Source organism: Cryptomeria japonica, chromosome 7 (genome assembly GCF_030272615.1).
Source record: "Cryptomeria japonica chromosome 7, Sugi_1.0, whole genome shotgun sequence".
In the NCBI taxonomy this organism is placed as follows: domain Eukaryota; kingdom Viridiplantae; phylum Streptophyta; class Pinopsida; order Cupressales; family Cupressaceae; genus Cryptomeria; species Cryptomeria japonica.
This window is the reverse complement of record NC_081411.1, coordinates 693,408,266-693,420,804: the sequence shown is the minus strand read 5'-3', so window position 1 is coordinate 693,420,804 and position 12,539 is coordinate 693,408,266. Positions and strand designations below refer to the sequence as shown.

The 12,539-nt window shown below is 34.4% G+C and overlaps 1 protein-coding gene across 1 annotated transcript; it reads right to left on the bottom strand.

Moving 5' to 3' along the window:
• Positions 1-368: 368 nt before the first annotated feature.
• LOC131078461 (transcription factor MYB1-like) lies at positions 369-12,140 on the bottom strand. The gene is made up of 4 exons (XM_058016171.2): positions 12,011-12,140; positions 11,599-11,728; positions 10,536-10,881; positions 369-458 (listed from the first exon to the last, which is right to left on the bottom strand). Exons 1-4 carry the CDS (start codon positions 12,138-12,140, stop codon positions 369-371), a joined length of 696 nt encoding a protein of 231 aa, XP_057872154.2.
• Between the last annotated feature and the right edge of the window lie 399 nt (positions 12,141-12,539).

Below are 12,539 nucleotides of genomic sequence, written 5' to 3'. Positions count from 1 at the left end.
CCTCGACTTCCGCTCCCGGCTCCGTAGCACCGTCGCTCGCAGTTTCCTCTCCTACCGGCAGCAGCTCTGCCCACGCCCGCGCCCGCGCCGCCATCGTCCCTGCTTCACTGCGTCCGTGTTGGTTGCCTCTCCTCCGCCCGCCGGTCCCTGCTCCGCTGCCTCCCTCCACCCATAGCTCACCGGTGCTTAGGTTCCTCCCGGCTCCCCCGTCCACCGCTTCGGCGCCGCTCCCCTCTGCACTCCGCTCCGGCCGCAGCTCTCGACACCATCCGTAGGCTCCTCCGCCACGCGGACTCCAGGCCGGTGAATCCACGCCCACCATGTGGCAGGAGGCCACTGGCCCATGGACATACAAACCATACACACAATCATCCGTATGGATTCCACGCAATCTGCCATGCAACCTTCTGTACAGTGACAGTCAGCATTCCGTACGCACAGTCACCCGACCGTGTCATCTGTCCGTACAGTACGGACATCCAGTCAGCAGAGGTCAAAGTTTTGCGATGGTCATACGGCCATCAAATTTAATTGTGTGACTTTCTGACATCAGCGCCACATCAGCAGGGTTTGAAAATTTTTGGACCCCCTCTCATTTGCATTTTTGATTTTGCAGTTCAACTTCAAATGGCCATAACTTGCTCATTTTTGCTCCTTTTTGGGTGAAATTTTTTTTGAAATGGGCTATAATTTCATGCTCTCCATAGTGGTGAAAGAATTTTTTGATTTTGATGCACGGATTTTTCAGAAAATGCATTTTTTGATGACTATCCCTGAGTAATCCCAGTTTTTGCAACTTCAGAGGCTTCGTTTGGGGTCATCCGACCTCCTTTTTAGGTGCCGTTTTTTTTGAAAGTGCGTATTTTTCCATCTACTTTCACATGATGCTATTATATTGATTTCATTGTAAGTATAAATTATACTTTCAGATCTTAGCCATTTTTGGCTCCTTTGGTACTTGTATATTTGCTTGAATCTCAGTTAGATTCATTGCACTATTGATTGAAGTCTCTTGTAACTCATTTGAGAAGTTGTAAAATTTGCATCATAAGTCCACTTTGCCTTGTTTTGCAAGTGGCTCATTGTAATCGCACTAAGTATAAAGTGCCAAAATCATCACTTTTGGGGGGGTACTTTGATTGATTGAATTTGGGGGGTGTCTCTTGTGCTTTTGTGATCTTGTGTTCCTTCCTTTTTGTTGCTATGGGTTCTTCTAAGTTTCCTCTTTTAACTCCACATAACTATGCTACTTGGAAAATTGATGCATGGAGTAAACTTATGGAAAAAGGACTCACTCATTACATTGATGGAACTATTGTTGCTCCAGCTGATCCTAAGGCTGATCCAGTTGGTCACTTAGATTGGCTCACTAAAAATATCATGGCAATTGGTACCTTAAGAAAGTATGTATCAAAGGATCTCATTTTTCATATTGAGAAATGTACTCTAATCAAAGATGCTTGGCAAAAGTTTCAAGACTTGTATGGTCAAGTTGATGAGATTAGGGGATATCAAATTGATAGTGATCTCACCATGTTAGATCCCAAGAATTTTGATACTATACAAGATTATGTCACTAAGGCAAATGAGTTGAGGGCACAACTCAAAGATTGTGGCATTGATAAAAAGGATACTCAATTGATATTCAACTTGATAGGCAAGCTTCCACAAGAATATGCAGCATTTGTTTCTAGTTTCCAAACTCATAGGATGACAATGGGTTCAAGCTACAAAATGCCTACATTTGATGCTTTCAATGAAATGTTGATGATGGAACAAACTAAGTTGATAAGCATGGGCATTCTTAAGGCTTCTTCTAAGTCCCAAGCATTAGTGGCAAATCAAGGGAACAAAGGAAATCAAGGAAAGGACAACTCAAACAAGAAGAAATGGCAATCAAAGCCTAAAGAAAAAGCACCATCTTCTCCACAACAAGGAGATTCATCCTCTTCCAAGAGAGATAATTCACCAAAGAGAGAGAGACCTACTTGTGCTTATTGTAAAAAGATTGGTCATGAGGAGCATCGTTGCCATACTAAGAAGATCGATGAGCTCACACATTTCATCAAAAAGCATAACATTGATTTGCCTAAAGTCTACAAGAAGGATGATTCATCAGCTTCCACTTCCTCACATTCAAAAGGAAAAGGGCAAGCATTCATGGCTTCTACAAGTGGAAAGACTCACTCTTTTGGAACAAGAAAAGGAAAAGCTCTATGTGCTACTATCAGTCATGATTCAAAGAGATGGCTTCTAGATTCAGGGGCTTCTCATCATATGGCATCTTCACAATCTATGTTCTCTACATTTGAGCCTTGCACCATGCCACAGATTTTGATGGGCAATCATACATACATGGATGTGATTGGGAAAGGATCTATTGACATTGGGGATAACTCCTTCAATGATGTGTTGTGTGTACCCCACTTGACAAACAATCTCCTTTCTATCTATCAAATCACACATGGCGCAACTAAGAGAGTTGTGGAGTTCACACCTGACTCAGTTTTTATTAGAGACATGGAGACTAGAGCTATCATTGCAACTGGGGTGGTTGATCATGCATCTCAGTTATACTCCTTTTCAGATTTTGTTGATGATGATGATTTCACATTTGATGATTCTACACATGATGATCACACTTATTGTGATGATTCAGACTTTGAGGAGAACTTTGAACACTTGAACATGGGGATTCTCACATGTGAACCCGTTCTTGAGTCTTGTATTTCATCTCCTCATATTGATATCACATCACCTATTACACCTAATGATGCAGATAGTGCGACAGTTTTGCCTTCATGTGATTCAGTGCAGCAGGATATTCATTGTCTTCCACCTTCAGATTCATGGGATGATTACATGACAGATATTGCAGGTTTGTTTGTGGAATCCTACATTGCAGATTTGGGAGACATCATTGATGACATACATCATCTCTTTGATGAAGATGATCCTTCTTTGATTGTTGCGAGGGAACACTCTGACCCTCTTGTTCATTCTCTACATGATCATTCTTTCGAGGTTGACATGATTGTGGATACTTATGTACAGCAGTTGGAGGAGGTCTCTTTATTCTTTGAGGAGACACATGAGTCTTTGGATATTGTTCTACATTCATCTTCACTAGATGTTGGAGTTCCTTTTTCATTAGTGTGGAGCAGTTCACCACCTTTGGAAGGGGTATCTTTCAGCATCGACATGGGGACACTTGAGTAGTTTTCAGAGATTCCTTTCATCATGAGTTTTCTTCATACATCTTCCCTTCATGATTGGGGAGACTTCATGGATACACCTTTGGTTTTGTTTCTTCCTAAGGGGAGGAATGTTGTTCGATGTTCGTGGAGCAGTTTCTTCATACATCGAGCTTCTATCATTGGTGCAGATTCTTCATTGAGGGAGGATCACAGTTTGACTTCTCTTCTTCTCTCATATGGGGGGGACTTTTTCCTCACATTCTTCTATGAGAGTTCTTTTGTATAGCTTTCATCTCTCTTTTGGGGGAGGGTTTTTTCCCATTGGGTTTTTCTCTCTTTCCCCACTTTGTGAGATATTTCATTGCATTGGTTTGCATGCATTTGCATTTGTGCATGGGTACCTAACATGGCCTCGTAGCCGGGACCCATCTTGCATTGCTTAGTTGCATTGTAGACTTAAGTGCATTCCCCTAAGTTGCACTTAAGGGGGGGTGTTGGTGTAAATAATTATCCATCATGGATATTATTACACTTACTTAAGTTTACTTAGGATAATGCATTTCATAGTAGTTTGGATATGAGACACTTGGGTGTTTGTGTCACATTGGGATAGTGTGTGTAGGAGAAATTCCACCTCTTATGGTGTTGATCTTGTTATTACACTATCATATCCACTTATTATGGAGTGATAATTCCACCTTCAGTGGGTGATCCACCTCATGTGGAATATTATATTATTTCTCCTACCTACCCACACCTATTTCTTACCTACCCTTGTTTCTTATTGAGCCACATGTCATATTTGTGTGCTCATACACATCCATATGGCCTTGCCTATATAAGCAAGCCTCTATTCATTGTATTGGTGATAATCCAGTTGATTGTTGATCATTTTCTATTGATGAGAATACAGTTTATTCTTGTCCTATATTGTGTCTCTATCTTGTACATTTCATTGACCTCTTGATCTTGGCAAAATCCAACAATTTTATTCCTATTCCAATTACAATTTTGTCTTTAGACCAGGGAGCTAATGTCCATGTATTGTTCTTTTCAATTTGTTCTAATTCATCTTCCATTGCTTTTATCCAATATTCATCTTGACATGCTTCAATAACAGATGTTGTTCAATTTGAGAACTTAAGCATACCTCTTCATTTGCCACTCTTCCTCTTGTCATAACACCTTGATATTTATTCCAAATTATCTGATTTTCTAAGTGATTTAGTCTTACATACCTAGGTTTATTTACATGTTGTTCTTCAGTCACTATGGAATTATTTGATGATGCTGGTGTGACTAGATCCACATTCTATATTGGTGCACTCTGTATTGGTTCATTCATGATCATCTCAACTACTGGTTCAGAATCTACAGAACTTGAATTTCCTCTAAAGTATTCATCTGTCTTCAAATTAGCACTCTCAATGATCTTCTACAATCTTTTATTGAAACATCTATATTTCTTTCTCTCAGATGAATAATCAAGAAATATTCCTTCATCACTTCTAGGATAAAATTTACCAACATATTCATCTCTCCTAATATAATATTTGCTTCCAAATATTCTGAAGTACTTAAGAGTAGGAGTATTACCAAACCATAGTTCATAAGAGGTCTTACTGGTTTCACCTTTGATGTGAACTCTGTTGAAAGTGTAAACCGATGTATTTACCTCTTCTCTCCAATACACATGAGGTAGATTTGCTTCCAATATCATGCTTCTAGCTGCTTCCAGAATAGTTGTGTTCTTCCTTTTGACAATTTCATTTTGTTGAGGTGTCTGATGTGCTAATAGTTGTCTTTTGACTCCATTCACTTCACAAAATGTATTAAATTCCTTAGATGTAAATTCACCTCCTTGATCTGATCTCAAACGTTTGATTTTCTTACCAGTTTCATTTTCTACCATTGCCTTGAATAATTTAAATTTTCCAAAAGCTTCTAATTTCTCCCTGAGAAAAGTAACCCCACACATTCTAGAATAATCATCAATAATTAGCATAAAATATCTATCTCCCTGTAGACTTCTTGTTCTTAATAAACCACAAAAGTCAGTATGAATTAAATCAAGAACATTATTGGATTTCTCATAAATATTCTTTAATGTTGTTCTAACTTGCTTTCTCATTTGACGTTCCTTACATACCAGATTATGAGGTTTCATAATCTTAGGTAAATCCCTTACTACCTCAATTGAACTAATCTTTACAATGCAATCAAAATTTACATGACAGAGTCTCTTATGCCATAACCAACTTTCATCAATATGTGCAATCAAACATCTCTTATCATTGTTGTTCAAATAAAATATATTACCTTTAGTCTAATTACCAGTTGCAACCTCCAATCTAGTTTTGTTTCTGATTTTGCATTTACCATTCTTGAATTGTAACTAAAATCCCTTTTCAACTAATTGACCAACACTCAAAATATTATGCTTGAAACCTTCAACATAATAAACATTGTCAGTATTATGCTTACCATCCAAGGATATAGTGCCTTTTCCTTTGATTAAACAAGATTTATCATCGCCAAACCTTACTAGACCTCCACTATATTCCTCAAAAGATAATAATTTACTCTTATCACGAATAAGATGATGTGAACATCCAGAATCTATGATCCATTCATCTTTCTCTTCAATTTTAGCTATCAGGGCCTGCTCTATTGGTGGAACATTAGTTGTCATTTGATCTTCTTTTATTGCAATAAAAGTCCATCCATTGTCTATTGGTTCTTCATCAGAATCATATATGACTCCTTCATCAGCATAGTAACAAGATTTGTCTCTATTCTTCTTAAATTTGTATCTCTGATATTCAAATTTAGGCTTGTATGTTCTTTTAGCTTCCTCTCTCAATCTTGCATGTCTATTAGGACATCTAGATGTCATATGACAAACTTTATTGCAATTAAAACATTTAAACAGTGCTTTACCTTCATACTTACTTCCAACTGGACCTTTAGGCATTTTCCTTGCAAATAGTGCTTCAAGTTCTTCCAGTTCTTCATTTTCCCTTCTCATATCTTCAAGTTTTTTTGCATACAGTGCTTTCCAATCAGATTTGTTAGATGATGATGATGATGATGATGATGATGATGATGACGATTTGAAGGTTAAATCTATCTAAATAGTAGCAACAAGACCAAATTCCTCAAGCTCAAATGCTGAAAATTTTCCAACCAAGGTATCTCTATATACTGATGTATTAGGCATTGTTCTCAACTCATTAATAGCACTTAATTTCATTTTGTATACCGTTTGCAAAGCTCTTAAAACTTTAGAAAAAATTTCATCTTCACTTAAGGATCGTCCACAACAATGTATTCCTAAAAATATTTCATTAACTATTTTGATAGAAGCAAATATTCTTTCATCTTCTTCCATTTTCAAATTTTCGTACCTGACCCAGAAACATTCCAGTTTTGCAATTTTGACAGTGGTATATCCTTCATTCAATGTCTCCAATTTATCCCAAATATCTTTAGTAGTAGATCAGTGTGATAATCCCACAGATTTGCTGATCTGATAATGCGCTCAAAAGTGCTTCTCTGGCTTTGCAATCATTCTCCTGATCCTTACCCAATGTAGGTGGATTAGATTGATTCTAATTAGGACCAACATAGTCATTCTTTGTAACTTTCCATATGTCTCTTCTAATGCAATTCAAATATGTCTCCATTCTGATCTTCCATATACCATAGTTAGTTCCATCAAGTTTTAGACTGTCCTTCCTAAAAATGTTAGCTATCATAAGATCTCCTCAAGCTGTTAGGCTTCTTCAAAAAGAGGACTTGGCTCTGATACCAATTTTTAGGAACTGGAAGGGCAACTGAGAGGGGGGTGAATTAGTTCTCAATGAATTTCAACCCAATTATAAATTACTTCAACTTAATACTTGATACCGGTAAACCAAACTTAATGTCGGTTAATAGATTAATAGTTAATATGAGAAACAACATCCACAACACATAACACAAATATTTTGATGTGGAAACCTTGTAAGGGAAAAACCATAGTGGGAAACCTTACCCATAATCAGATGATACTACTACAGATAGTATTTGTATACAAATGGGGTCTGCACATGCAGAAAGGCCAACCGCCTAGAGCACACTACTCAAATGGGAGTCACAATGACTACAGTAGAATGGTTAAATCCTAGAATAATGTATTACTCAAAATAGCATCTCCAATGTTGGATTCAGTACCGGTTAATCTTAGGCAAACACCTTCAAACCTTCCTTGAACCTTCTCTATGGTCTGCTCATATGATCTTCAATATTCGTACATACCATGTTACATTACCATACCATAACCTTACATATCATACCATGTCATATCTCATCTCAAATGAGATCTTACATATATACAAAACCTAAGATCAAATATGTAGGTAGGATCACTAAGAATATTATAATTAATTCAATTACAAACAAGTCTAGATGTGATGCATCATGTCGTCTCAATACAATTACAACAATATCCACTCAATAAATCATCTCCATAACATGTCGTGCTGATCTGGAATAGATAATGCACATCGGTCCATAACCTAGACCAATTTGTTGGTAACAACAAATATGTCATCCCAATTAGACCATTAACCAAAATACCAAAACCAAGTATCTGACATAATCAAGTGATCTCCAAATGATAACAAGTCATCCTCAGTGCCGGTGAACCATATAACTTGTCGGTGAACAATATACCGGGGACTGTGCATAGGTCACTGAACTTGCCGATGAACAAAATATGTCGGTTCAACATAACGATAGATCTCTAGAAGGATAAGTGTTGACATCAAAGACAAAAACAATGCAACACATCCATAATACCAGCATATCTACGTATGTATATGTATGTATATGTATATATATATGTATATATATACATGTATATACATGTATATATAAATATATATATCTATATATACATAGATATATGTATGTATGTATACATATGTATGTGTATGTATATATATATATATATATACATACATATATACATATACATATACATATACATATATATATGTATGTATGTATATATATATATATGTATATATATGTATATGTATATGTGTATATATATATACACATACATATGTATATGTATATACACACACACATATATATATGTATATATATGTATATGTATATGTATATATATATATATACATATACATACATACATATACATACATACATATATATACATATACATACATACATATACATACACACACACACACACACACACACACACACACATGTCATATAATGTAATGATATGATATCATCTCTTTCACATTTAATTACCAATCAAGATTCATAATAATGATATCATCTAATTAGCTGCATAAATAACATCATCAATGTTATTCCTCTACAACACAGAGCATATTAATATTCTTTGAATGGGGTTAACATCATAACACCATTACTAACATGATATCTCAACAAATACAAATAACATGGAATATGATTCATTACCTTTAACCAACTAATCTAGTTAACATCATTTATCTCATTATAATCATTTTTCAAATAAATATTTCGAACATGAGAATACCAAATCATGGAATAGGTATAGATCATGCCAAAGCAACCACACAATGAATCAAGTATCCATATCAGTCATGCAATGGTTCTCACAACTAGGGACAAGAAAGTAGGCTTACATCTCAATGTAACAACACAAAAAATCAGCATGCAGGAACTTAATCAGATCATTGGTCTAACACGATCAAAAGATATATATCAAAGTAGGGCATAAGATAACACTCATCATTGCATGCACTGCAATAGTGAAGAGTTTGAAGCAATATCAAGCACCACATAATGATCCACATTTAAACTACAAAAGATACAACCCATAGGCATAAAGCTAGGTCAACACAAAAAGTATGCAATGCAAAAAGGAGACGGGAAGTGTATTAAATTAAATAAATGGCACTTCATTGGATTTTCTTCAATGAAAAGTGCAATCAAGATGTTCAAACAATGGACCCATCAAAGAATTCAAAAACAGGACTAATCAAACAAAAAATAAAAAATCTAGAAATTGAATATCTATTGTTTTAGATCATTTCTCAAGTTTAAAATCAATTGCCCAAATATGGATCTAATGTATATAACCATAGATCTAAGCTAGAGCATGGATTTGAAAATGTGAGGTGTATGTTTGAATCATGTTGTTATTTTCTATGTAGAACTCGTTCACATGTTTTTGCATGATATTTGAATCTTCATGTACCATGCAATGACTTTATTTGGGAGCTTCTTAAGTAAGGATTTATACCATTTGTCAGAACTCTAGGATATTGAGTCAACATTTATTTGGAATGATCATTTGAATACAATAAGAAAAAATGCACAAATTATGCAAGATGTTGACACAAGTAGCTAAATGTGATATATATGTGTTTAAAATTTAAGTTGTTTTGATGCTTGATATGTGTCAAATTGGATCATTAGGTAGTATGAATTAACCCTTTTAATCTTCAAATACAACTCCAAAGATTATAAATGAAATAATTCATTCATGAAATCAGTAGATAATGACTAATTAGAAAATATTTGAATGACCTCAAACCCACATTCAAATAAAACTTTAAATAAAATTTTTACAAATCATACAAACAAAATAGATTTATTTCACCTATATTAAAATTTATTTAAAATAATATTTAACAAAGCTATTAGATTTCCACAATCCATTCAAATTTTGTGTGCAATTTCTCGATTAGATTATGTGAGCAATTTTTAACCATCACAATCTAATCCAGAAACTGAATACAAAATAATATTTAACAATTTTTTTTGAGCAAATATTAAAAACCTAAAAACATAAATCTAAATTTTTTTAACATAATCTTAGTTATATATATATAACAAAATAAATTTAAAATGTCTTCTACAAATATCATATTCTATAATATTTATATTGAATGTGAAACAGAATGTCCTTGCTATCCATGAAAATAAAGTTGTTCATTGCCTACAAGACACTAAAATCTCAAACACATATACAGTATGCTACATAGCTTATATAGAAAAAGTAATAATAAAAGATATTCAGTAAAAACCAACTAAACCATAGCAAATTGAGATAAATAATTATACAGAGTTCAGAATTTTATGATTGTCTTCACAGCTAAACTATGTATGACTACGAAACCAGATAAATAATGGAACACTAAAATACCATCATTCCTCTTCCAATTCTAAGATTTGTCTTAATAACTGTAGGTTCGATTTCAGCGAACATTGTGATTCTAATTGATCATGGTTATCAAGCGTTTCGACTAGAAAACTCCTCTCTACTTGTACCTCGTTCTCAAAACTATTTCCTAGTTGTATAATGCTTTCGAGGGAGCCGATTTCATCCAAGTATTTGGTTTCAGTCAAGGCATGCAGATCATCACTAAAACACAAGTTATGATCTTCCTTCTCCTTAATATGAGTAGAACTATCACACCCATCTGATATTAACTTTCTAGGACTTGTCAATGGTGTTGTTTCTATGGGTTTACCTTCTGATATACAATTATCAGAAGATGAATTGCTTGTATTAGAATTGTGAGGTTTTGCAACCCTCCTGCTGAGATGAGCATTCCAGTAGTTTTTTATTTCGTTGTCTGTTCTCCTTGGAAGACGTTTTGCTATCAGTGACCATCTGCTATTCATCACAGGAAATCATCCAAGAATTATGTCAGTAACTTCTGAGATTGATATATAGATTAAGGAAGACAATGCTTTACTTTTATGTTCTTGGATTAACATGTAAGGTAAGAACAAATATATTTTATTGTTATTTTTTCTTTTTCTTTCAAACAAAATGGTGTTATTGCTTACTCAACCAATTTGTCGTAGCATAATCCAATTTACAGCAACAATCCAATCTTAGAATTCGGAAGATAAGATAATCTCATTAGTGAGCACTGTGTTTTTTAATACAGATTCAAGTGAAAAACTCAAAAAATTTAGAGAGTTTGAAGATTTAAAACTTGTTTCATGCACTTTTTATTAAAAAAATCTTAAAATCACAATAACATCACGAAGTAGAAGCTAATGTGATCATATATACAAATATAAATCGATCACATAATTACTAGTATATTTATATTCTAAAAAAAAAATGTAAATGCTGAAAGATAATGCTGAGAGATAATCTTTAATTTTATTATTTTTTGTAGTCCATAAACACACATGTTCGCCTTTTGTTCATACCTCCTCTATTACAAATGCATTCCCTATCTAGAATATTTAAATATATAACATATTAATAATAAATAAATTTAAAGTAAAAATAAATAGAAAATTCAATACAATAAATATCTTTTCTATATAAACACTTTTTACATTTATGATAAAAGGCTGACTTTATAGGTACCTATTGCCAAGCAGACGATACATTTTAATAATGAGGTCATCTTCCTCTGGGGAAATATTTCCACGTTTAATATCAGGACGAAGATAATTCACCCATCGCAATCTGCAGCTCTTTCCACTCCGTTTTAGCCCTGCAAATCCACATCAATGTTTCTCGCCATTCATCAATTTATGTTTCTGGAATACGTATATTTCTGATGAATATGTTAAAAAATTTCATTGAAAACAACTTAGAAATTTATTTGATCATTTACAAAGAACAGCAGAAATCTCAAATCTCCGTCAATTTAGTTGTTGAAGATGGCATATTGACAGATTTTTATCAAATCTATATTGAAAATTTAGATCATACTTCACTACTCATCAATATTCTAAATCATCTTTGACCAAATATAAAAAATAAAAAATACTACCTGTTTTTTCTGGCACAGAATTCCATGAACCATCGCCATGGGTTTTAATGTATTTAACTAAAGTGAAGTCTTCCTGGGCACTCCACGCCTTTCTGTGGGCATCTTTTGAACAGCAAGGAGACCTCCCCATCTCAGACAAAACTTCTAAGCTTCTCAAACAAAACAAAAACAATTGCCAAAACTAGAATGAATTCTTCCTGCCCACTCCACGCCTTTAATTGCTTATCATCACTTTACTTATTTATTTCTCCCTGAAACTTTACCAGATTATAAGCAAACATTAAAAATAAAATTATAGCTGTTTGATATTTGAAAACAGTCATACGCAAAACGTTCATCTACTGTGATAAGCAAAACGTGCAGCTACCGTTCTCTCTCAAAATTCGTTACTATTTTCGGTGCTGAATAGACGTTGCCGTGAAGAACAACCATCAATTTGGCTTTATTCCTAGGAATTTTTAGAGTAGATTCCACTAAAGTTTGGTTTTGCTAGAAAGTGGTGTAGGTGGATTATTTCTTACTTTTCAGG